This window comes from Chelon labrosus (assembly GCF_963514085.1).
Source record: "Chelon labrosus genome assembly, chromosome: 14".
NCBI lineage: Eukaryota > Metazoa > Chordata > Actinopteri > Mugiliformes > Mugilidae > Chelon > Chelon labrosus.
Window position 1 is genome coordinate 2,823,124 of NC_140347.1, and position 27,589 is coordinate 2,850,712.

The 27,589-nt window shown below is 40.8% G+C and overlaps 3 protein-coding genes across 4 annotated transcripts in view; all 3 read left to right on the forward strand.

The window, feature by feature from the left end:
• The window catches only part of LOC311498919 (uncharacterized protein), a 227,553-nt gene that overhangs the window by 37,735 nt on the left and 162,229 nt on the right, over positions 1 to 27,589 (forward strand). The window contains exon 14 of one of the 2 annotated variants that reach the window (XM_084559703.1): positions 11,191 to 11,364. In XM_084559703.1, coding sequence (XP_084415829.1) covers positions 11,191 to 11,364 — 174 coding nt within the window. Of the gene's footprint in view, positions 1 to 106; positions 2,914 to 11,190; positions 11,365 to 27,589 lie in introns of those variants that run through there. The other variant, XM_084559704.1, reaches the window with a different exon arrangement.
• LOC311498942 (NACHT, LRR and PYD domains-containing protein 6-like) lies at positions 9,587 to 10,127 on the forward strand. Its single transcript, XM_084559741.1, has one exon. It carries the CDS (start codon positions 9,732 to 9,734, stop codon positions 10,119 to 10,121), a length of 390 nt encoding a protein of 129 aa, XP_084415867.1. The 5' UTR covers positions 9,587 to 9,731; the 3' UTR covers positions 10,122 to 10,127.
• txlnba (taxilin beta a) lies at positions 19,680 to 27,123 on the forward strand (the record flags this gene model as incomplete). The annotated part of the gene is made up of 10 exons (XM_084559721.1): positions 19,680 to 19,892; positions 20,009 to 20,081; positions 20,465 to 20,550; positions 21,065 to 21,235; positions 21,654 to 21,848; positions 22,244 to 22,363; positions 23,932 to 24,006; positions 24,907 to 24,999; positions 25,198 to 25,293; positions 25,761 to 27,123. The coding sequence occupies 10 exons, from the start codon at positions 19,680 to 19,682 to the stop codon at positions 26,709 to 26,711; spliced, it is 2,073 nt and encodes a 690-aa protein (XP_084415847.1). The 3' UTR covers positions 26,712 to 27,123.

Here is a 27,589-nt window from a genome sequence, read left to right on the forward strand (position 1 = left end):
TAAACTTTCTATTAATGAACAACAGATCAGTGAGAAAAGAAAAAATAATTCCATCAGATATGTCAGATGATAAACTGCAGCTGTGTTGTGTCTTTTTTTCCATCAGTTTTTTGTGAACTTGAAGTGGATACAAACTCAGTCAACAGAAACCTCAAACTGTCCGAAAACAAGAGGAATGTGATATATGTGAAAAAGGAGCAGCCATATCCTGATCATCCAGACAGATTTGACTTCTGGCAGCTGCTGTGTAGAAATGTTCTGACTGGTCGCTGTTACTGGGAGGTTGAGTGGAGAGGAAAGGTTGATATATCATTGAGTTACAGAGAAATCAGAAGGAAAGGACATGGACAGAACAGCAAAGTTGGATGGAATGATCAGTCCTGGAGTTTGAGCTGCTCGGATGTTGTTGGCTACTCAGTCTGTCACAATAACAAACCAACCTCTATCTCTTCCTCCTCTGTCTCTAACAGAGTATCAGTGTATGTTGACTATCCTGCTGGAACTCTGTCCTTCTACAGAGTCTCCTCTGATAAACTGATCCACCTCTACACCTTCAACACCACATTCACTCAACCTCTGTATCCTGGATTTGGATTATGGTCATGTGGTTCTTCAGTGTCTCTGTGTTCTCTGTAGGAAGGAAAATCACTAGAGTGACAACAGCTTCAACTCTGAGGTTTAAATGTTGATGGTGGATGATATTTTCTCTTTGGTTTACAGTTGAACTGATTTGATGTCAGAATATGTTTTGTCTCTGAAGTAGTGAAATGATCTCCTAACCACTGAACTCCTGTAAAAACTGGACTGACTCTGATGATCACTTCTATCTGGATAATCCTGGACACCTGAAGAACAGTTCACCAGCTGTTTTTATATTTTATTTATTTTCCTCCCACCATCCAAAGACATGCTCATTAGGTAAATTGATGATTCTTAATTGGCCGTAGGTATGAGCGTGAGTTTGAATGGTTGTCTGTCTCTCTATGTTGGCCCTTCGATAGACTGGTGACCTGTCCAGGGTGTACCCCACCTCTCGCCCAATGACAGCTGGGATAGGCTCCAGCAGACCCCTGCGACCCTTAACAGGAATAAGCGGGTACAGAAGATGAATGAATGAATATTTAAACTAAACCAGGAACTGAACGACACCTGAGTCTTAATCAAGTATTTGTTTTCTTATAATAATCTTGCTAATAACCATATCTGTTCCTACAAAGCCCGGCGATATGGTGCCCCATGTGAGGCATAGCACAGTTGGCAATTAATAACGTCCTGCATCATGCCTTCATACCATTTTTTTCTGGCACACACACACACACACAATTTAGACTTTACTATTGATCAGTAATTTTGGTTGTACTTGTAATTTGTTCCGATTTCCAAAGGCATAGTTAAGATATACTTTCAGACCAAACTTGGTCTCTCTTGCCAGGGTGGTGCCCTGTAATTATTAAAGGGGAACTCCGGCGCAAAATGAACCTGGGGTTAATAACACATGTGTACCGAGTTCGACCGTTCTCTGGTATTTGTTTTCATGGCTCGCATATCCAGGCGGGCGCCATCTTGGGGAAACTGAACTCTCTTCGTTCAGTGCTTCTCTATGCTCTCAGTGCTTTCTTCCGGCAACAGACAGTTCAGTTTCCCCAAGATGGCGCCCGCCTGGATATGCGAGCCAGACGCCAACGGTACTGTGTTCCTTTTTTAATAAACTGCCTGTATACTTTCAAAGTTCTCAATGCTTCGGTTTACATGTAGAGACCCTAGTTATGCTACCGTGTAAGTGTGGTGATATTGTGAGGCTTGTTAGTGGTATAGAAATAGCGATTTCTTTTTATGTGTAGGTGTGCCCCGAAGGCTAGCGTTACACGCTAAATAGCGGTTTGCAAGAAAACTGGTCACATTTGACTAACAAAACAAATGCATGAAAACAAATACCAGAGAACGGTACACATGTGTTATTAACCCCAGGTTAATTTTGCGCCGGAGTTCCCCTTTAAGAAATGAATCATCCTGAGATTCACAGTTGTCCACTCTCCAGACCATCTATTTTCTTTTATTCCTCCTTTAGATTCTGATGTAGTCTGTGTTCGTGAAACAGCCACTAACATATCGCTCTGGGCTAAAAGGAAGAATCTCTCTCCGTAAAATTAAAACATTCCAAACAACCAAAGTTTCAGACACAGAAGTTGAAATATTCATACTGATCTTGTGTTAAACTCTCAGTGACTCTAGTTTGTGATGTCAACCCCTGTGAAGTGTACTTAAACAGTTTTTGTAGCCTCATTCATTTATATGTATCAGATACTGTAAATCTTAATAATGACTTATTGCATTTGTTGTTGTTAATATATTTTGTATTATTCTTCTAAAGGTTAATTGTTTTTTGTCTTCTGTTGCCTTGATTGTGTTGTGTACTCCTCTTTGTTTGATTATAAATAATGATATGCCTTCACGTTCTCCTGCTTGTCCTGGAAAACTGATTTGCATCGTAGTTAGACTACAGAAATTAATAAAGTTCATACTTACTGTATACAAAATTGGCTCAACATACTGTAAATAATTTTCTGATCATACTTCAGAAATGTTGCATGTTGCATTTCTAATGTTTATTTACACTATATTTATCTCAATATTTTTGAAAACATTTTTTAAAAAAAAAAAAGTTTAAATTAAGTCAAAATATTGCAGTATTTTTTTATATGTCTTTTGACATTGCATATGTAGTTCTGTGCCCTACCCATTACCCCTGTGACTCGGTAAGAAAAGACTATTACTGGTGCTGCTGTTATTCCAATGAGTGAGATGCACAGGTTGTTCCAGTGGGTGAAGTCTACTTTTGATATGTTTGGTGCCTAATTCAAAAGATAATGTTCTGACAGTTTGATGGAAACACTGATTAAAGTAGTCATGAGAGTTTTTTTTTTTTATTTGAATTTACCTGAATGTGTCTCATTAACTGTAAAAACACTGAAACAGACTGTATTCATGAATGCCTCCTTTGTGCTTTTTATTTCCTTGTAGGAGTATAAAACGGAATCACCAGGGGCCTCACGTAGACTTGTGTGGATATCCTACTAAAAGGTGGTGTAAGCTCGAATCCAGAAGCACATTTCCTTTGTACATCCCAGTCATCGTGGAAATGAGCGCACATGTTGTACCCGACCCCTCCCTGTCCACGCCCCCCCCAACTTTAAATATATAGCCAATTGGAGATGCTAAACGACACCTGAGTCTTAAAAACATCTGAGGAGATTAAGAACTGTCCAACATATTATTAAAAATGGGAAGGATAGTGGGGAACCATCGTCTTCCAGGAAGAAATGTGGTCAGAAAAAAATCCAGATAGATCGTGATCGGTGATCACTTAAACGTTTGGTGAAATCAAATCAAAGAAAAACAACAGTAGAACTCAGGGCTATGTTTAATAGTGAAAGTAAGAGCATTTCCACATGTACAATGTAAAGGGAAGCGAAGGGATTAGGACTGAACAGCTGTGTAGCCTTAAGAATCCACTAATCAGTGAGGCTAACTGGCTAAAAGGCTTCAGTTTGCTAGGGAGCATAAAGATTGGACTCTGGAGCAATGGAAGAAGGTCATGTGGTCTGATGAGTCCAGATTTACCCTGTTCCAGAGTGACGGGGGCATCAGGGTAAGAAGAGAGGCAGATGAAGTGATGCACCCATCATGCCTAGTGTCTACTGCACAAGCCTGTCGGGGCTGGGGTTGCTGCAGTTGCTCAGGTCTAGGTTCAGCAACATTATGTGTCCAAAGAATGAGGTCAGCTGACTACCTGAATATACTGAATAACCAGGTTATTCCATCAATGGATTTTTTCTTCCCTGATGTTCACGGGCATATTCCAAGATGACAATTGCAGGAATGGGGCTCAGATTGTGAAAGAGTGGTTCAGGGAGCATGAGACATCATTTTCACACATGGATTGACTACCTGAATATACTGAATAACCAGGTTATTCCATCAATGGATTTTTTCTTCCCTGATGTTCACGGGCATATTCCAAGATGACAATGGCAGGAATGGGGCTCAGATTGTGAAAGAGTGGTTCAGGGAGTATGAGACATCATTTTCACACATGGATTGGCCACCACAGAGTCCAGACCTTAACCCCATTGAGAATCTTTGGGATGTGCTAGAGAAGGCTTTGTGCAGTGGTCAGACATCATCAATACAAGATCTTGGTGAAAAATTAATGCAACAGTGGATGGAAATAAATCTTTTTTTTTTTTTTTTGCAGTTTTATTTTCCAGGCAGTGTAATTGCAGACACCTGGGTGTGTTAGTTGTTCATCAGTGTTAAGTTTCCCAGCATCACCTCTAAGTGATCAACAGCTGTAGAAGCTAACATATGCCAGCCATAAGGTTGGCGTGAGGCATGGACAAGTTCACGGTCATTTCACTCTTGATACATCTGAACTTTTCCGTGAACAAAAATGTACGTAACGTTTTTGTCAGCACGCACCCTTCGTACATTAGGGCCCCACAACTTTATGATGCAGCTGATAATTATTCATACAGTTTGTAAATGATTCACTTCAGGTCTTTGGTTCAAAGGTGAGAATGTTGTGATCATGTGTCCTTAAAGAAGACTTCAGACTGAAGCTGAATCCAGAGAGTTGAGCGTGGTAGTCAGTCTGCAGACTTTTTTAAAGCTGTTGCTGTCACTTCCATGTTTGATCTTTCTCTGCTTGGTTTCCTGCTTGAAGCTGCTAATTAATTTCACCTTCAATCGTCAACTTTACGCAGATTATTTTCTTCATCACAAGGTAACATAACAACAGTTTCCCTCGTGTTTACGTCAGTGATTGTTGAAATGATCTGAGAACAGTAGACGTATGTTGTGTTACTTTGTTGACTGCAGTGGAGGAATGAAGGAAACACCGCTGAAAATGAAATTTAACTTGCTGTGAGCTCCACTAAATGTTCACTATTTGTTGGCTATACAATGATGTGGATGACTGAGAACCTTCATAGATATATCACTAAACAGGTCACGACAGTAGTCTGACCAATAAAATGGTTTTATCATCTATCAGCACAACACAGACTGTTACCAACCCCGCTGGCCTTGCAATGGCTTGTACATGGATTCATTAGTCTGATTAGCTACTTCTGAGAAGGTGTGAATAAAGGACATGGTTGGAAAGGCCTGAAGAAGGCACCATCACTCAGCTGTAGAGGTTCACTGTGTCTCACCTGTCACCATTTTGATGTCACTGGATTTCTGTATTACAACAAAAAATGATAAAATGTTTGGAACTATCAAAGTCTGGGTAAAAAAAGGATCGACTGCAGCAGAGTTATTTGTTTTCACTGATCTGTCCAGACACTCTCAGCTCTTTGTTAAGGTTCAATAGAGATGGAGGTCTTGGGTCAAAAACAGATTCCTATAGTTTTATAAAAATGTTCCAGCCGCATGTTTCACTGATAAGTGAAAATGAAGCCACACATTTCTTCAGTGTTTGTTGTGATTGATTGTAGGCTGTTCCTTTTCTCATAGACATCAGATAGGTAGAAAATAATGACGATCATTAACAGCGGATATGATTTTATACCTGAGATCTGCTTTGATGAAGGAGAATCAGCAGCAGTTTATCTCTGTGTTTCTTCTTCAGGTGAAAGTAGAACAACTCTTTGACTGTATGTAGAACTGCATTCACCCAGTGAGTATTTTCTTTATTCCATCACACAACAGATTAAAGCTACAGCTACAGCCCTGTAAGTATTTAAAGATAAGCAAGCTCTAACTTCTCTTTAAGAGCATTTTAATGGACAAAAACACAATTAGTGTAGAAAACAATATAGTCTGAGTTTTCATAGAAGGAAATATCTAAAAGTATTTAAATTGTAAAATAGTTGGCACATTATCTACTTTTGCACAATCTTGAGGCAGAATCCAGAATGACACTGTGGTAGAGTGGCAGTATGACTGTTGTTGTAATGACTGAGCAGGTTGTTGTGTTTTTGTGAAGGTTGTAGACTCTGCTATGAATCAGTCTGAGGACAGAAACGAGGGAGTCTCTCCTTCTAAAACCACTCTAAGTGAGAAATATGAGAGACCGAACAGAGATCAGAGGTGAGATGATCGTCTCTAACTGTCCATGACTCTTCTTCACGTCACAGCTCAGCACTCTGTCACTTCTGCTTCTCAGCTCCAGAGATACAGAGGTTAAATCGAACAGCCTTCATTCACTGCAGATGTTTCAGTTTGCAATTCTAGAAACCACCAGAATTCAATGACATGAATGGAACTGTTTTAAATACAGTTGTTAATGTCAATCAAAGTCTCAAGACATTTTACATAATTCTTTAGCTTTCTAGTGTGTATAATCAGGAACAATTAACTGGGAAGATTAGAGGGGCCAGGACCAACGATCAGAAACAAGATCAGAATACTTCATCTAATAGCTAATAATACTTGCAGTGGAGGGATGACGGAGAGGAAACTCATCAAGTCTTACACATCCAACAGACGTCAAACAATAAAACGTAAATGGCATCTACAGTGTATACAGTCTGGATGACATTTTGAGAAAAAAAAATAGCAACACAGACAAAAAGAGCTTGAGATTTTTCTTCATTTTATTCACTTGTGTGGTGGTAGTTTTGTTTCTTTCAGAGTCCTCCAGAAAACAGCAGCCTCTCCTGTAGCTAGCTGTGTGTCTATGAAGACTGACCACTCTGTTATTCAACCCATTCAGTTTAAAGATTCAGATTCAGAAAACTTTATTTGTCCCCGGGGGGCAATTTAAGGCACAAGATGGACAGCAGTCTGTTCAGTAACGATATTAATTTTGTTCTGTAGCCAATAATCATCTAAAACCTATCAATAATATCAAGAATGTTTTTCATTGTCCTTCTGAAGGAACCTACTAAGTATTTCATTTTAACTAAAACTATTATTTAATATGTATCTTGAATCAAAGTTCCACTGACTCTAAACTGATCACATCATGTTTAAATTACTTTAAATTTGTTGCACAAAAACTAATAATGCATTCAAGGCAATATTGTAGATAATCTTGGTCATATCCATGACCAATTTGAAAAAAAAAAATGCCCCAGACTCCCAAAATTAGTTTTATGGAAAACCTTACTTTAAGTAATCAAACTGGCATATAAAGGGTTGAAATTCTGTGCTGAAGTGGTTTAAGAGATTCACAGAGACAATAGCAGTTTTTTGAAAGTGGACATTTTTGTCCTTAATGACTCAAGAGGATGCTGATGCCTGAGGGAAGTTCCACTGACACTGAACTGTTCACAGATGCAGTACTCCTTGGAAACACACATTTAGTCCAAGCAGAGTGTTTGTCTCTGACCCAAATATTTTCACTTGCATGTTGCTTTAAATTATACTTGTGTGGTGGTTTTGTTTCTATCAGAATCCTCCGGAAAACAGTATCCTCTCCTGTACCCAGCTGTGCGTCTATGAAGAGTAACCATTCTATTGTCCAACCCACTGAGTTTGAAGATGGTAACCGGCCGGTTCAGAAAGAGTGAGATGTTCCTCTTGTTCTATAAACAATAATAATCTAAACCCTATCAATAATATCATATACATTTTTAATGGCCTGCTGCAGGCACCTAAATAAAGATCAAAAAAGTTTTTCAAATGTTTAAAAGTGATATTGTGAACTGAGAAAAACTGTTTACGATGTAACTGATTATATCAGGAGCTCACAGCATTTTCTCTTACAGCCGTTGATACTGTGGTACAAACAAATCATCTCAGAAATGTAAAGAGCAGTGACTCCAATGCACTTATTGTTGCCCATGTGTTAATGCTCAGTGTTAATGCACCATAAGTGCAAAGATGGCAGTTTGATTGATCCCCAGGTGTGTAAAAATAAACTCAATAAGCTGATTTGAAATCAGATTTGTTGAGTCTGAACTGTCATATTATTCCAAAGTTTGTTGGTCCACAGCAAATATCTGCTCCCTTCGAGTCTTAAATCAGATCCAGGTGGGTTTAATCTAAGAACTTCTGGCGTGATCTGAGTTCAAGTTCAGTCCCTCACGTCCACTGAAACTAAATCACAGATGCCAGGTTCTTTAAGGAGACACTTATTTGGTTTGACCACAGTCTTTTCAACAGTGTTGCTTTAAATTACACTTGTGTGGTGGTGGTGGTTTTGTTTCTGTTAGGTTCCTCAAGAAAACAGAAGTCTCTTCTGTACCCAGCTGTGTGTCCATGAAGAATGACCATTCTATTATTCAACCCACTGAGTTTAAAGATGGACACCAGTCTGTTCAGAAAGGGTGAGAATGTAAACGAATGATTCTGTTTCCCTATTGAAATCAATAAGAGCAGCATTTACATCAGAGATCAGTTTGTGTTTGTGATTCATCATCATCAGACACATTTAACAACTTGTACACGCTCTGAAGTTGAATGTTTTTGCAGCGTTAACCAGCAGAGCTCAGAGGTTCTCAGTGGTCAGTCTGTCCCACAACATCAAACAGATCTGGACTCCACATTTATTGTGAGGACATTTTCAACACTTTATTGGCATCCACATGACAAAAGAATTGGTGTTTATACAAATGTAAAACATTATACTCTCTCTGTGTTTCAGCTGCTGGAGGAGAACATCATCAGTTTTGTGAAGAACGAGCTGAAGAAGATCCAGAGGGTTCTGAGTCCAGATTACCCAGAATGCTTAGAGAGTCAGAGGGAGGATGAGGAGGTGTTGAAGGGTGAGGATGAAGACCAGAGGAGGAGCAGCAGAGATTTATTTGTGAAGATCACAGTGAACTTCCTGAGGAGAATGAAGCAGGAGGAGCTGGCTGACTGTCTGCAGAGCAGTAAGAGGATTTAACAGCTTTAACTTGATGGAAAGAGGAAATGGAGGAAACATGGGAGAAGTTTATATTTCTAGACTCTGATGTTAATATGATGAAAACATCTGAATCACATCTATGAATTCTTCTGGACTGAAAACAGTCACATGTGAATGTTATTAAAATGAATGAGTTCACTGATTCATTACATTTCTTGTTCATTCAGGAACTTGTGCTCCAGAGTGTGGACGTAAAGTTAAATCTACTCTGAAGGAGAAGTTCCAGTGTGTGTTTGAGGGGATTGCTAAAGCAGGAAACTCAACCCTTCTGAATGAGATCTACACAGAGCTCTACATCACAGAGGGAGGGACTGCAGAGGTCAATGATGAACATGAGGTCAGACAGATTGAAACAGCATCCAGGAAACCAGACAGACCAGAAACAAGCATCAGACAAGAAGACCTCTTTAAAGCCTCACCTGGAAGACATGGACCAATCAGAAGAGTGATGACAAAGGGAGTGGGTGGCATTTGGAAAACAGTCTTAACACAGAAGTTCACTCTGGACTGGGCTGAAGACAAAGCCAACCAGGACATCCTCTTCATATTTCCATTGACTTTCAGAGAGTTGAATGTGGTGAAAGAGAGAAAGTTCAGCTTGGTGGAACTTGTTCATCACTTCTTTACTGAAACCAAAGAAGCAGGAATCTGCAGCTTTGAAGAGTTCCAGGTTGTGTTCATCTTTGACGGTCTGGATGAGTGTCGACTTCCTCTGGACTTCCACAACACTGAGATCCTGACTGATGTTACAGAGTCCACCTCAGTGGATGTGCTGCTGACAAACCTCATCAGGGGGAAACTGCTTCCCTCTGCTCGCCTCTGGATAACCACACGACCTGCAGCAGCCAATCAGATCCCTCCTGAGTGTGTTGACATGGTGACAGAGGTCAGAGGGTTCACTGACCCCCAGAAGGAGGAGTACTTCAGGAAGAGATTCAGAGATGAGGAGCAGGCCAGCAGGATCATCTCCCACATCAAGACATCACGAAGCCTCCACATCATGTGTCACATCCCAGTCTTCTGCTGGATCACTGCTACAGTTCTGGAGGATGTGTTGGAAACCAGAGAGGGAGGAGAGCTGCCCAAGACCCTGACTGAGATGTACATCCACTTCCTGGTGGTTCAGACCAAAGTGAAGAAGATCAAGTATGATGGAGGAGCTGAGACAGATCCACACTGGAGTCCAGAGAGCAGGAAGATGATTGAGTATCTGGGAAAATTGGCTTTTGATTCAGCTGCTGAAAGGAAACCTGATCTTCTATGAATCAGACCTGACAGAGTGTGGCATTGATATCAGAGCAGCCTCAGTGTACTCAGGAGTGTTCACACAGATCTTTAAAGAGGAGAGAGGACTGTACCAGGACAAGGTGTTCTGCTTCGTCCATCTGAGCATTCAGGAGTTTCTGGCTGCTCTTCATGTCCATCTGACCTTCATCAACTCTTATGTCAACCTGATGGAAGAACACCAAACTACATCTCAGTTGTATAAAGTCTTCGGAATCAAACCTGAACTAGCACGTCTCCATCAGAGTGCTGTGGACAAGGCCTTACAGAGTCCAAATGGACACCTGGACTTGTTCCTCCACTTCCTCCTGGGTCTTTCACTGGAGACCAATCAGACTCTCCTACAAGGCCTGCTGACACAGACAGGAAGTAGCTCACAGACCAATCAGAAAACAGTCCAGTACATCAAGAAGAAGATCAGTGAAAATCTGTCTGCAGAGAGAAGCATCAATCTGTTCCACTGTCTGAATGAACTGAATGATGGTTCTCTAGTGGAGAGATCCAACAGTCCCTGAGATCAGGAAGTCTCTCCACAGATAAACTGTCTCCTGCTCAGTGGTCAGCTCTGGTCTTCATCTTACTGTCATCAGAAGAAGATCTGGACGTGTTTGACCTGAAGAAATACTCTGCTTCAGAGAAGGCTCTTCTGAGGCTGCTGCCAGTGGTCAAAGCCTCCAACAAAGCTCTGTAGGTGGATTTAGGAACTATCTGAAACATGATCTTTTTAGTAAATGACAAATAAAACATTTGATGTTGATTCTTCTTCAGGCTGAGCAGTTGTAACCTCTCAGAGAGAAGCTGTGAAGCTCTGTCCTCAGTTCTCAGATCCCAGTCCTCCAGTCTGAGAGAGCTGGACCTGAGTGACAACAACCTGCAGGATTCAGGAGTGAAGCTGTTGTCTGCTGGACTGGAGAGTCCTCACTGTAAACTGGAAACTCTCAAGTAACTCTTCAGTTAAATCCTGATTTAGGTTCATGTTGGTGCAGAAGTTCAACATCTGGAGGATTTTCCTTCTTCTTCTTGAGTTTCTGATATTTTTCTATCTCCAGTCTGTCAGGTTGTCTGATCACAGAGGAAGGCTGTTCTTCTCTGGCCTCAGCTCTGAGCTCCAACCCCTCTCATCTGAGAGAGCTGGACCTGAGCTACAACCATCCCGGAGACAAGGGAGTGAAGCTGCTGTCTGCTGGACTGGAGGATCCACTCTGGAGACTGGACACTCTCAGGTATGAACAGACAATAGGAGTTCACACAGTTATCCAATGTCGTACACGTTTAGCCAAAGAGATTCTCAGAGGATGTACCTCCATTCATCATCAGATTTCTCTCACTTTTTACTGAAATTTATCAATAACTATTAATGGATGGATTGCTATAAAACTGTAACACAGATACCATGATGCAGAATTATCTCCTGTGACTTCACTGATTCATCATGAATTTTGTCTTCCTCCATCTTTATTCAAGAATTGATTCATTTCATTGTGCATGTGGTTTAGAAAAGTAAGTGAAGCCTTGTTTCCAGTATCTGCTGCGACCTCCTTGTTACTAAATGTTTCTGGTAACTGCTGATCAGTGGTCTACAACAGCTTGGAGGAATTTTAGCCCATTCCTCAGAACAGAACCACTTCAGTTCTGAGATGTTGGTGGGTTTCCTCACATCAACTGCTTGCTTCAGGTCCTTCCACCACATTTCTATTGGATTAAGGTCAGGACTTTGACTTGGCCGTTCCTAAACATTCATCTTGTTCTTCTTTAACCGTTCTTTTGTAGAACCACTTGTGTCCTTGGGCTCGTTGTCTTGCTGCATGACCCAGTTTCTCTTCACATTCGGCTCATGGACAGATGTCCTGACATTTTCTTTTCGAGTTCACTGGTAGAATTCAGAATTCATTGGTCCATCAATGATGACAAGCCGTCCTGGTCCAGATGCAGCAGAACAGGCCCAAGCACTAAACATTGTCCCAGTAGTATTCTGGGTTGTCCACATGATGGTGGATTCATGAACATTACCATTAGCCAATGTGAGAGAGGCCTTTAGCTGCTTAGAAGTTCCCCTGGGTTCCTTTGGGACCTCTCAGACTATTATGGAGTGATCTTTGTTGGCCGACCACTCCTGTGGAGTGTAACAGTCGTCTTCAATCTGTCTGACTGTGGACTATTTGTGGGTTCCAAACTCTTTAGAGATGGTTCTGGAACCTTTTCCAGCCTGATGAGCAACAACAACTCTTTTTCTGAGCTCCTCAGAAAGCTCCTTTGTCCGTTGCCATCATACACTTCCACAAACATGTGTTGTGAAGATCAGACTGAGACAAATCCCTGATTTATTTCAACTAAACCAAGAACTGAACCACACCTGAGTCTCATTACATTGATGGAAACACTTCTGAACACATGGACTCTGATTTAATCCTACAGGTGCACCTCCCTGATATGTAATATCAGGGAGGTGCACCTGTAATATCGTCGTCATCTACCCCTCTGTCAACTGGAGTGCCCCAAGGTTCCATTCTGGGGCCTATTCTGTTTGCACTGTACATGCTGCCACTTGGACAACTCATCACCAGACACAACATCCAGTTCCATTTCTATGCCGACGACCTCCAGATCTACCTTCCAGTGATCCTGAGTAACCGTTCTGCACTGGAACCTCTTCATAACTGTCTTCAGGATATCAAAGAATGGCTCGCCCAGAATTTCCTTCATTTAAATTAAGGGAAAACTGAGTATTTTATTTTCAGCCCTGATTCACCACAAAACAAACAGATAAATGCAGTGGTAAAGGCGAGTTTTTTCCATCTAAGACTCCTTGCAAAGGTCAAACCATTCTTGTCCCGACCTGACCTCAAAAAGGCTATTCACGCCTTCATCAGCTCGCGGATTGACTACTGCAATGCCCTTTATGCTGGACTTAACCATTCTCTCCTCCAAAAGCTCCAACTTGTACAGAATGCAGCAGCACGCCTTCTCTCAGGCACCTCCAAACACACACGTGCGGTACAGGGTGGACTTCAAAGTCCTTTTATTTGTGTTTAAAGCCATTCATGGCTTGGCCCCGGCCTACCTTAGTGAACTTGTAACCCTGTACAACCCAGTTAGGAATCTGCGCTCCGCAGATCACACCACTTTGGTCATCCCTAGGTCCAAGTACAAGGCTTTGGGAGGGCGGTCTTTTGCTGTCTTAGGCCCTAAACTGTGGAACGCTCTCCCAGCTCATATTCAATCTGCCACCGAGCTCACAACTTTTAGGTCAGAGTTAAAAACACATTTATTCAGGCTGGCATTTCACACGTAGCCACTAACTGTTTTTACACTTGAATGCATTTTGTACACCTTTTTGCGGTGCAGCTGTGTCTTAATTATGTTTTAGTAATATTGCTTTTGTTCTTGTTTTTACCCTGGAAAGCACCTTGTGCACCATTGGGTGCTGGAAGGTGCTATACAAATAAATATTGATTGATTGATTGATTGATTGATTAATATTGGCTCATTCTACTGAATTAGTAAATTCATTCATTTGTTTGACTGACTGCTTAAACGTATTTGCACTTTTCTTCATGTTGAACAGAAGTCAGGACTCATGTTGGATAGAAAATCATTCTGACTTTGTTTCTTCCTCCAGGATGGACCATGGTGGAGAGCAGAGGTTAAAACCTGATGTCAGGAAGTGTAAGTTTGACTAATGATGATAAAACATCAAAGTGTCAGTTTGTCTTTAAATCCAAAGCTGATAGTTGTGGTTTATTATCATCATTAAACTTTCTATTAATGAACAACAGATCAGTGAGGAAAGAAAGAATAAATCCATCAGATGTGTCAGATGATAAACTGCAGCTGTGTTGTGTCTTTTTCTCTCCATCAGATTTCTGTCAACTTGAAGTGGACACAAACTCAGTACACAGAAACCTCAAACTGTCTGACAACAACAGGAAGGTGACATATGCGGAGGAGGACCAGCCATATCCTGATCATCTAGACAGATTTAACAGTTGTTATCAACTACTGTGTAGAAATGTTCTGACTGGTCGATGTTACTGGGAGGTTGAGTGGAGAAGAAGCATTAAGATATCAGTGAGTTACAGAGGAATCACAAGGAAACACAACTCTAGTGAGATCAGATTTGGAGAGAATGATCAGTCGTGGAGTCTGCACTGCGCTGATGTTGGTTACGATGTCTGGCACAATAACAGAAAAGCAGCATGGATCCCATCCTCTTCTTTCTCCTCTGTCTCCAACAGAGTGTCAGTTTATGTGGACTGTCCTGCTGGAACTCTGTCCTTCTACAGAGTCTCCTCTGACAAACTGATCCACCTCTACACCTTCAACACCACATTTACTCAACCTCTCTATCCTGGATTTGGGTTTAGTGTCTGGATATATGACTCCTCAGTGTCTCTGTGTTCTCTGTAGGAAGGAGAGTCTTTGAAGTGACAGCAGCTTCGACTCTGAGGTTTAAATGTTGATGGTGGATGATGTTTCTCTTTGGTTTACAGTTGAATCACTGATTGTGATTTGATGTCAGAATATGTTTGGTCTTAGAAGTAGTGAAATGATCTCCTAACCACTGAACTCCTGGAAAAACTGGACTGACTTTGATGATCACTTCTATCTGGATAATCCTGGACACATGAAGATCAAACTGAAACGTGAGAGAAGAACAATTCAATTCACCAATTGCTGAAACTTTATTTTATACTCAGTACAATGCTGTGGTCAGATGCAGCAGAACAGGCCCAAACCAGGACATTAGCACCCCCATGTTTGATGGAGGGATGAGGTTCTGATGCTGGAATGATGCAGTGTTGTTTCATCTCCATTTAAACCAAACTATTCTACTTTGGTCTCATCTGTCCACTAAACATTGTCCCAATAGTCTTCTGTCTCGTCCACATGATGTTTAGAAATGTTCTATTTGGAGAGCAGTGTCTGTGTCCATCACACCATGGCTGTTTTAAGCCCATAAGTCAACAGACTGTTCCATCATTTTAGAATCAACAGCATATAAAATGAAGATTGTTTGGTAACATTAAATGTGGTGAAAGCAGACTACATAAAAATCTTGAAATCAGCAGCCAACCAACTTCCTTTAAATTATCTGGCAAACAGCAGACACCTCCCCCCTTTATTCAGAGTCACAGTAACAAACACTCATGTGTCCCTGAGCTGAGCCTCTCAGGTTATTTTGGGGGTCAGCTGTCATTTGTCCCGTCAGCAGGTCTCCTCCTCCTCCTCCTACTCCTCCTACTACTCCTCCTCTTCCTCCTCTTCCTCCTCTCTTGTCCTCTGCCTGTCGCTTTCTCTTCTGCACCTCCTCTCCTTCACTTCACTGATCCTGGTAAGACTCTTTTCTTTAATCTCCACCTCTTCACAAATCACTTTTATTCATGTCTGCATTGTACTACCGTTGGGATTTGCCCCCCCCCCCCCCCCCCGTATAAAGAAAATATACAAGAAACATCTTCATATTGTCATGTTTGATGCAATGGGGCCTGGTTGACAGCTTTTTAAAAGGTTAATTAAAAGTAAAGCAATAAAGTGTTAATGTGTTTTACTATGCTCTGTAAGCCTCCATAATGGCTGCCTCGTTATGATCAGTTGCTGTGTCACTGTTGCTGTTTGTCTGTAAATAATCTGAGCTAATTTGAGATTTTAAATCTTTCAGACACGACATCACTTCATAAAAGTAGATGTGAAATACTTGTGTTAAAAGACCGCGGTGTGACAGGTTATCAGATGGTTTCTTTCAGCTGAATGTTAAATTATTTCTCCTTTTAATCTTCCACTTGCTCTGGTTTGCTTTCCTGACATTTCCGTTTGCTTCAAAACTTCAGGATTTTGTAAGATTTTGGTTTCTGTCTTGCTGTTTTTGAGAATCCACCTACGTTCATTTTAAACTAAAGTGTCTCAGTCGGACACAGGTGTAAAACATTTAGTTGAAAACACAGTTTGATGGATCATTTTAAATGATCTTTATGGTTCAGATGGCACAGAAAAACTGAGACTTTCAGAACTCTTTAATCATCTGTTTACATATTTCTTTGATTTATTCAGCGCTGTTAGTAAGTGAGACTTGCACAGTAAGACTTCCATTGTATGGTCTGAACAGCTGTTTTTACTGCATATGACAATAAACGTTAAGAATCTTGAATTGGTGAAGCTTTTAGCGTTCTGCGTAGCGTTTTCCATTACTTTCCTGCTGGTTGGCATTTTGGTTTTAAACACAGGTGTGTCAAGAATATATTCATCAAGCAAAATATCACAACAAGGTGTTTATTTAGTGGTGGTCAACAGCTTGTAATTCAGTGGGAGGGTTCAGGGTTGGTTGCGTAACACAGAGGGGGGTGGAGCCTAATTGTTGTTTGTTTTGGGGTTGTCATAGCAGCAGAAGATAAATCATATGAACTCACATTCTCTGCTACTCTATGTCCATTATAAGAAGAATACGATATTTTTATTGTCATTGTCTGATGAAAAAAAATACAGTAAAGCATAAGGCCATCACAGACATCACATCAACATTCGTCCTGGGGAATCTGGTCACAAGTGTCCAGTAAAGATGAACACACCCAGGACACATTAGACTGATCTGGTGTCAGTCCACATGTGGAGGTGGTCTGGGACACATGTGACCTCCTTCCTTTGGTAGTGTGAACACACAATGAGTCCTGGGTCACATTAAAGACCACCTACTCAACAGGGCTGATCTGTGGAAGAGGAGTTTAACTCATTCATTCAACCACTAGTAGAAATGATCACATGAATCAGTGATGTCTGTTCATTAGTAATGAGAGCCTTTTAAAAGACTCTGGTCTTGGAGTTGAGAACCAAACTAAACTAGAAACTAATCTGAACTAGAATCAACTCAGGAGATGATTCAATATGAGGATGAGTTTGATTCATCATGTGGTTCATTATTGATGTGATCATGTTGATGTATAAGGAGACGAGTGTAGAGATTATGACGTATTATTCCAGGGTTCAGTTATAATCTGAGTTTTGTGCAGGTCTAACAAACATCATGGCAGAGATCAGTAAATATTAACTTAACGTTGGCCCAAGTTGTGACTCACAAACAAGAACAGCTGTTGATGGTTCTGATCCAGCGGTAGGTAGAGATCCATTAGAGACAGCAGCTGGTACAATATTCAACTGAGATCAGATCTCAAGTGCTGGCTGGGGACGCATGTGGAGACACATTTATATTAAGACCAGGTGGAGACACAGGGACTTAGAGATGGACAGGTGAGGCTAGGCTAGATGTTAATGCCTGGTCTGAACAGGGCCTATGTTGCATATATGTGTGTGGCAGTAACAGGCAGTCACGCCCTATTTGGATGCTCTCAGAATAGACGACACTACAACAGGTGTTTGTGTGTGTGCCGCAGAGTGGGGGTTGGCCGGCTCAGACGGCTAATTTTAACTTGACAGATACAGCAGCCGCGTTGCAACAGAGCTGAGAGGATAAACAGACACTGGACATGCTGAACATATTCACAACACACACACCAATGTCCATCACAGCTCCATTAATTCCACAGGAATGCAGAAACACACAAGTCCTAGACTAGTCAACTGACAAGAAGAGGTTTCTCTGTGTCCTTTTGTTTTTTGAATGATGAATACATAAATCTATTATTTGCACTGCTTTATTATACATGTTAACTTTTACAGATTAACTAGTGCAGACTTAATATACTGCTTTCAATATTTTCTGGCATTTAATACACCAAACTGGAATAACTGTGCGATGGATGAGTTTTTATCAGTTTTAATTTCAAACAAACATTTAAGCAACTTAATAAAACATAACTTTACTACAAGTAGAGGATTTTAAAAGTATATTTTGATACTGTTTTTTTTGAAACGTCAGACTTGATCAATTTTCCACTGCAACTTTAAAGTTTATGAAGATAATCTATCTTTGCCTCACGCCACGGAAGTAAGTCAGTCCCAACATGTCGTTGATCATGACTGAGCTTATACTGACCCACATAAAATGAGAGAGGCGCCACAGGGTTTACGTTTAAATCCATGTCACATTAACTACATGGCCGAGGTGATGACTGGCTGCTGTCATCCTTCACGTCAAATCGACAGAGTTTTTTACTAAGCTGGACCTAAAGATTGACTCGAAATTAAGACATCTGACAGACTTCAGATAGGGTCTCTAAAATAATAATAATAATAATAAAAAAAAGAGTAAGAGAGTAAAAACGACGACGACGAAGAAGAAGTAGTTTCTATCAGTCAGTGATTTCAAATCTTTCCTGTTGGTCTAAACGGAGCATGGACATGACTCTGGAACAATATTCAGATGTAATTTTAGACTTTCTGACTCAAGGTATCTGGTCATCTGAATTTATCTCTGTATCTGGAGAAGAACCAGATTTATTTAGAGCTGAACACAATGATCCACTGGCCGACTAATATTAACTCTCTTTTTGGTTTTAGACTACATAATAAAAGTTTTTGAATTTAAAAATAAAAATCAAATAACAGTTCTTTTTCTAGTTTTTGTTTCTGGTTTTTAAAAGCAAATGTGAAATACTAAAACTAAAGAGGTGTCCATGTGCAGGAAACTGAACCACAAGTAGCTCCTAGTTCCTAGAATGTGTGTTTGCTTATGTGAGCAAATGGGTCGAATGGCACCGTACAGTCACTGTGACTGTAAAGTGCTTTAAAATATTAGAAAACCGCTGTAAATACCATTTCCCATGTCTCATTTCACTGAAGGACATCAAATAAGGGCTAGTAATATATTGATAGAGCTTTCATTCAATAGCTACAGCCCATATAGTGCATACAAAACAGTTATTGTCAGCAACCTATTGCTGGGCTCAAACTACAAGAGGCTCTGGTTGATTTATCCCCAAATTTACCTTCCCAGTAACCGCAAGTGAACTCTGGCTTGGACTTCACTTGGTATCAGCTTCCAGTCCAGATTATTTAGTAATATGAGGTGTTTACAGGTCCTCTTTTAAACCTCCTGAACTCCAGACGCATTGTGGTCACCTCAATTAATGTCATACAAGTAGATTTACAGCAAGTTGTTGCACCACAGTTCATTATTTTAAGATCTGCTTCCATATTGGATCACATAAGGTGGTGCTTTCAATGCTCCCTGATCTGGAATGACAATCTAAATAATATGTAGTGTGTACGTTTAAGATTAGAGAAAAGAACATCATCTGCTTCTCCTTCAGCGTGTCATGCATCCTGATTTCAAGATTTTTAAGCTCATGTTGTTTTCACTGAAATCAAGGATTTTCCAGATATATTTACAGCTTTTTACAGATAAATGTTTGCTAAAGGTCTTTTATGTTTTATTCACTTTAATAAAAAGGAGAAAGCACTGGTTGATTGACACCTAATGAATGAACAACCAGCATATCTAAAACCAGGTCCAATGGTCCGGCTTTCAGAAGCCAACTCTAGATGAACTTCATCCAGAAAGGAAACATCAACCCAAATCATGTGATGAGAGTCAAATCAACCACTCAGATGTTACAGTTGTGCTTTGCATTTATCTAGCTAACTGAGGATGGAGAGGTCAGTGAAAACAGCTGAGGTGTTGGTGCCCCCCCAGCCCGACAAACCGTCCTCCGCCCTGGATCCTGAGAGCTCTGAGGTGGTGGAGGCGGCGGCTGCAGCTTGCGCCTCCACCGACGTCTTCGACCCCATGAAGGAGTTCGGCCGGCGTCTGGAGGACATCATCAGCACCTACGGCTCTGCGGCCAGCCTCCTGGACAAGCAGGTGGGTCATGTGACGTCAGGCTGCAAATTCATTTCCTGCTGTTGTTGACATGTTTGGATGTACATGCAAAGACAATAAAATAAATTCAAATGTTCGTGTTGTTTTGGATGTAACAGAGCGTTGTCGAGGCCGAGGTGGAAAAGATCAAGGAGGAGGCAAAAGATGACATCACAGTGGCAACGGACACAGGTGAGGCAACAAGTTGTTGTGATTTCTATGTCTGGATAAAGTCATACAAGACAAGACATGTCAATATGGTCATTTCCCACAATGCAACAGCCTGTGATGTGCAGTCTGACGCTGAGTTCCCACTACAAGGCTCAGACGTTAACAGAACAACCATGCATGGTCAGGCTCACTGTCAGCAGGTTGCAAGGTGTGCAAAAAAGCTGTGCTAAAAAGAATAATTTCTGAATCCACTGCAGTAGTAGTGTACATATGGTGTCACTTAAAAGTATTTGCTCAGAACTTTCTACATTTCTACATAAAATTGACTCAAAACATCTGTGGATTTTCACACAAGTCCTGAAAGTAGAACTGAGCCCGTCTGAAAACCTTCTCCCTCTCCACAGAGGTCTCTCTCATCATGCAGAGCCTGAACAAGCTCTCATCACCGGAGGAAAAACTGGATGATCTTGTCAAGAAGTATGCTGAACTGGTGAGACAGCCTTTCTAAGTCTTGAAGACTTTCTAGAGAGACAAGGAATGAGGGAGACATCCACTGCAAACTGTTGGACACCACTGTTGGACAAACTGTCTGTCTGATTTTTTATACTGGGGCCGTGTGTCCAATATACACTGACTGGTTAAATACAAAAAATACAGGCAGCAGTTCTTATAGAAGTGTGGTAGCTGGCTTAAAAAAAAATAAATAAAAAAAAATAAGACTTATATTATAAATGTAAATCACATTTTTTTGTTTCATCTGCATAAGAGTATACTACAAGAAGGAAAACCAGTAAAAATATTTTTATTTTATAGATGCGAGTTTTTTAAAATTTGATTCTGACCGTTAAATGGAGAACACTGCTAAAAGTGCTTTTTTGTCTGAATTAGACTTAATAATTTGACACTTCCGAGCAATGACAGAGTCATACTTTGAATTTGGAACTGACATTAAAGACGGATTTAACGACATCATGTAACTTCTCGTCTTCCATCTGTGTTTAAAGGCAGCGATGCGGCGCTGTGATGCGCAGAGGCTCTGTGCTCTGCAGCAGAAGATGTCCATCCTGCTGGAGGAACGGCAGCAGCTGCAGGCCGAGCGTCGCAGCGGAGTCGCAGCTCGCAGCGAACTGGAGACTCTGTGCAGAGACCTGCAGTCTCACTACACCATGCTGAGGGTACGTATGGAGGGAGGGAGCAGGGGTCTGTACAGCAGGGTGTAAGACACTGGACCTGGAGACATCTGGAGTTACACAATAAAGTGTGCAAAAAATAAATGGGCTGAATCATTTCTAAATCCACTGTTGTGTTCTCTTTGTCTAGTTTCAGGACTTGTGTGGAAATCAGAGTTGATTTTATGCAGAAATGTAGATAATTTGTTTATCATCAGCACAGACAAAATGATGAAATACCACTTGAACTTACATATCTTTGTGTACTTGCAACAGAACTGTGAACATAAAGTATAATAGAATTTGTACAGTGATGAATATAATGTTCTGCAAGCTAACCTGACAACCTGTCACAGCCATAACCAAACCTCTACCCCAGTCATCGCTTCCTCCATCCATTGCTCTTTTTGCTTTTCTCCCCCAGGAGGAGACTCTTCAGCGCTGCAGGGAGGACGAGGAGAAGAGGAGGGAGATCACCAACCACTTCCAGGACATGCTGAATGAGATCCAGACTCAGATCGAGCAGCACAGCAACCGAAACGACAAACTGTGCCACGAAAACAGCAGCCTGACTGACAAACTGGAGAGCCTCATGAGCCAGTGTGAGAAGAGGGAGGAGGTAAGAGGGGGTCAAAGGTCATCAGTTATTAATAGGTCATGAGACTCCATTAAACAATGTGTTCTTATCGCTGAGAAGAAGGCTGCAGGGAAAATGTTAATTAATAAATCACTAAGACAATTGTAAGAAGAAAGAGAAAATTATTTCTGGTAAGAGTCAGTATTAATTAAAGTTTAACTGAGTGTATATTTAATACTCTACATTACATACATTACATATTGGAGTAGTTTTAGTCTTCTATTAGAGCATAATGGCAAGTGTGATGTGATTTATTTTTCTGTTTTCTGACATTATTGATAAATAATTACCAACAGATTAATTAATAAAGGAAGAAACTGTTTGAGCTATTTCCTCTTAAAAGACTCTCCCTCTCTCTCACTCTCTCTTTTCTGCAGAGCTTGGAGAAAATCAACAAGCACCGCGACCTTCAGAACAAACTGACCGAAGCCAAACTGCAGCAGGCCAACGCTCTGCTGGCTGAGGCAGAGGAGAAACACAAGAGGGAGAAGGAATACGTGAGTACGAACGAGCTGAGATGTCCACCGCAAAACTGCTGGACTCCTTGTCAGCAGTAAAACCAAACAATGACGATTCTCTAAACTGGGACCATGCAGCTACTGCATCTACTGTAGGTAACACACTGACTGACTTTGTAGGCAGCAGTTATTATGTCAAGGAAGTATTTTATATTCCTCCATTTAACGCGTCATAATTTTGAGTGCAGACTCATAAATCTTCTCCAACCCGAAGAAAAACATACATTAGTGACCACTAGTAAAAACACAAAAGAAACTTCTTAAAACATGATTTAAAAACAATTTCTGTTTTATACAGAAATAAATAAATAAATAAATAATTTATGTGATTCCCGTCGGCCAAGTTTCAGATTTGTTAAAAGTTTCATTCTTACACAGCTGAGAGTCTTTATTTGACTGAATCTAAACCTCTCCAGAACAGAGAATTTAATTTAGGATGGCTAATGAAGAAATTTCAGTTTGGATCAGACGGTGGAGGGATGGATCTGTACGTACGTGTCCACACGTTCATCCAAAACATCTCCAGATGTTCCATACGCCGACAAACTGTAGATGCTGACGTCGTATTTCTGCTGATATATATTCTCTGCTGTTAATTACTACACCGGATTTCACATAAGACAAAATAGATGAGATAAGTTTTTGTTTTTTATCCCAGAGAGGATACAGTGGCAGGGCAAGACAGTGCAAAAATACAAGTTCGAAAACAAATGAAAAGATATATTTTGAGTAAATTATAAATTTTAGAGCTATTGATAAAAATATATAGAGGGATAAACAATCCCACATGATGGAAGGGATATTCAGACATGTGTCCACACGTTGATCCAAAACCTAACCAGACCTCTTCCAGATAAAAATATGAAGCAACCTCGTCCTTCTGAAGCAGACAACTCTGATGAGTTCAAAGAACTGTTCAGGGCTTCTATCTGCATGACTGCAGACTGAAGTCATTGGCCCTGCACTGTGTTCCACATGTTTAGATCACCGGTCACATTTGTCCTCTACTGTTCTAAAGATAAAACAGACGAGAAGAGACGAGATGTGTTTTGATTTTGTTGTTACGGCGACGCGGCAAGACACTGCGGGAAAGACAAGTTAGAAAAGCGAGACCGTGGAGGGATGGATATGCAGATATGTGTATGCACATTGATCCAACATGTAGGCAAACCTCTCCAGATAAAAATATGAAGCATTTGAAGAACACAACACAACATCATCTATCTGCTCAGAGGAAGGCTGAAGTCAACGGTCCTGCACTATGTTCCACACACCAGGAGTGTTAATAGTTGGTATTATACTTCTGTTTTTTGGTTGACAGGTCACATGTGTCCTCTACTGCTGTTGATATTCAATGGAATCTTTAATGTTTTATTTACTGCATTGTATTTCATATGTTTAGTAATAGTAACAGTTCACTAACATCTGTTTGATGTAAATGTCATAGTCGTACTGTTAGCTTCTTTAATCCATAACCCTTTGGTCATCTTTATCATTCCTGTGTGAAGACCACCCAGATTGACTGTGTATTGTCTCTGTCACCTTAGTTGCTTAGGGAGGCTATTGACAAAACAAAGAAATGCTTCGCTATGAAGGAGCAGGAGCTGGCCATGAAGAAGAAGGTAAAGAAACGCCTGTAATGCGCCTCTGTCTGTTCTCTTCTAACCAGTTACTGGTTCAGGCTGCTGAGTGGAAACTGCAGTCTCAGACTTACAGAGAGCAGGGGACTGTGATGCAGGCACAGGTGAATATTCACTGACAAAACTAACATGTTGATCAGCAGGACAGGTAGCGCTCACCTGGTACCAGAGGCAGGGCAGAGAGTAACAGAATCTGGAACTACCATCTAATGTTCATATTTAATAACTAATTAAAGACGGCCTAAACCAAACCAACCCCATCCATCAGAAGGCTAGTTAGTTCAGCTTCTCCAAAATGGTTTAAATTTGAGCTGCTGTCTAATTTATGTGTGTAATTCCAATTTCATAAAACGGGAAAAGGCACACAATTAAATCTGCTAGCGAGCCCAACAACCTGGAGTCCCTGCAGTTTCTCATTTATCTGCTTTGTAACTGAATCATTTGAAATGAGTTTTTCCTCAGAAATTACACATTATTTTAAAAGAGTGCAATATGTGTCTTTATTTGAATTTTGCCAGAAGGTCAGAAGACAGAACCATTGTGTCCCCAGTTCATGATCTACAGTGTTCTGCAAGAACTCCTTTCTAGTGACTTTAAAGTATTTAAAACCTGATTATTGCATTGTACAGTGAGTCAGTCTGGGCATTAATGTGACTGGCTTTCTTTTAAAATGTCCTAAAATATTTACAGAAAGCTGAATTATTGTGGTTTAATACATTTAAAACTTGACTTCAAAGAAACGGTGACACAATCCATTCTATCGTTCTTCTGGAGCTTTTGAGCGAATTGTTCAAACGTGACGGCAGCAGCAGAAAATAAAGATTCAGCTTTTTACTGATGTCCATCCAGAATCTGATTCCCTTGTTTTTTTTTCTTCCACAGCTGACCCTCTACGCTCAGAAGTTTGATGAGTTTCAGGCAACGCTGGCCAAAAGCAATGAAATCTACGTCCGATTCAAAAAGGAGATGGACAATGTAGGTGGCGACGACTGCGTGGAGGCTTGTTGGTGTGAAAGTCAATCGTTGTGGTCGATTACTGTTTAAGTATTTGATGAAAGATGAAACCCACCTTGATTCATCTTGAGGCGGCGTAGCCTTGATGGATAAATTTGAACCTTTCAGTGTTGCGTAAATGTCAAAAGGAGATTTCAGACTTTGACTCGTCTCTTCCAGATGTCTGACAAGATGAAGAAGATGGACAAAGAGTCTAATCTGTGGAAGACGAGGTTTGAGAACTGCAACAAGGCTCTGAATGATATGATACAGGAGGTACGTTGCTGACAATCATTGGTAGAAAGAAACAGTCAATCAGAATAAACAGTAAAAGGTTAAAAACACAATTGTACAGATGCTTGCTGTGATTTAAAGCACATAAACACAGCATTAAGCACAGTGTGAACATTTCATGAATGTATTTCCTCTGTGGTGTTTTAGCCCTGCATGTTAGACGATGGTCAGATCCCATTTAATAACTGATTCACAAAAAGCCACAAATTACCCAATGTTGTTTGTCACCCTAGTAAAGGTGTTTACTCCAGTAGACATATACTTTGGTTTCTATAGGTCTTCATGGGTCAGTACAGTATAATCTGGTATCCTAAGTTTTTGCACCTGTAAAGATCTCATTTAAAGGATGATGGCACGGCATCATCAAAGCAAACATTTTAATGATTTATAAATGACCCTGGCCTCACTCTCTTGGCCTCTAATTTCCTCTGCCCTTCCTCCTCTTCCAGAGAACCGAGAAAAGCAAAGAGTACGATTTGTTTGTCCTGAAGATTCAGAAGCTGGAGAATCTGTGCCGCGTCCTGCAGCAAGAGAGGAAAATCCTTTATGAGAAAATCAAGGATGTTCGCCGCTCAAATGCAGAGATCCCGTCGAAGGTCTTCGGCAGCTCTGATGTTGACAGCAACATTGACCCTCAGGATGCTGGCCAATCTGCCCTCCTGACTTCTGAGGAGGTCCAGGAGCTCGAGGAGAAGGACCCGGTCTTGACGGAGGACATGGCCCGTCTGAAGGAGGAGCAGGCCAAGCTGCAGGAGTTTGTCGCCTCCCTGTTGGCCACACCCAATGACAATGAAGAGGAGAATAATGAGGAAGATGCTGAAGAGGATATGCTTGCTTCAGCATTTGGCCACTTCAAAACCGAAACTCAGGTCAAAGAGGATCTGGTTTCAGTCCCTGAGCAGGTGGAAGAGATAAAATCAGAAGCGGTTAAAGTTGAGCAGGTTCAAAATACAGATGTGTCCACATTAGAAGCTCTAACACCTGAGGAGAAGACATCTGAAACAACACAGGAAGATCCGCAACCAGAAGAGGTCAAGGTTCAGACACATGTTGAGGTTGGAGAGGTGCAACAAGTCAAACCTGATGAGAAGATCCAGCCTGTTGTAACAGTACCAGCACCAGAGCCTGAGGAAGTCAAGGCTGAGACACCAACAGAACCAGAAGCAACAAAGGTTGAGATTCTGGAGGAGACCGGTGAGGTCAAACCAGTGGTCCCAGTGGAGAAAGAGAAGGTCGAGGAACATCCAGCTGAACCAGAACAGGGATCAGAAGAAAAACCCTCAGAGTCTGCTCCACCTTCTGAAAACACGTCTAAAACAGATGCCTCCTCCAACGCTAACTCTTCCAAGAAGCAGGCACCGAAGAAAAAGAAGAAGAGGAACGGCAAGAGTGAAAGCTAAACCTTAGGATGTGTAGAACGTGTGTGTGTGGTGTTATTAGAGGAGTGTGTTCATTGCTGATCATGATCATACTGTGCCTTTGTGACTTCCTTTTGTAAAAGTTAAACTGAAGCGTTCTCATCCCTCTCTAACAATTCGTCAGACAAGGACAAACAAAAACAACAACACCAATAATTTACAATTAAAAGTCAAAGATTTATTTTTGGACTGACGGAGGGAATCAAAGGGCTTACTGACCGAGATATTTTCTAAAAGTGCCAAGAAGAGGTCTGAAACAAAGTCACTGGTTGGTATCCATGCCAGAAAAAAATAAAATCATATCATGCGTTGGGAATTCTCCAATAAAGTGATTTCTTTAACATCTTTTCCTGTTTTTACTTTGTTTTTAAAGTAGTTTCTTCACTTATCGCCTGAATATGAACGGTTTCTTTCATAAACATTATAGTCCCTGAGGTGAAAATGATGGTTCTCTAAATAAATTAGACTATACTGGAGGTAACCATGAGTGTTTCATTCATTCATTTCATTTCATGTCATTTAGCAGGGAGTGTCTCTTGTGAAAGATAAAATAAAATAAAACTGACTTTTGATTTCTCAAAGAGACTGCTGGGTCCTTATCTAATTAACTTGTGTTTCATTTCCGTTGCACCAGATTTGGTGGAGTTGACGTAGAGAACTTTTAAAATATTTAAAAAAATGATTTACTCTCTGTTTTACAGACTTGTTCAGGACAAAGTAACAGTGTCAGTTTTTAGATCCTCTTCACTCTCAGATCAACATGAGCTGTAAATTCTTCAATAAAAACACCACAAGTCTGAATACTCAGAATACATGTACTCCCTGAAAATGTTCATCTTCTCAAATATTATACAAAGATA

Excerpts from the sequence above, each read along its gene's own strand:
- LOC311498942 (XM_084559741.1), top strand. The coding sequence starts at position 9,732 with ATGGTGACAGAGGTCAGAGGGTTCACTGACCCCCAGAAGGAGGAGTAC.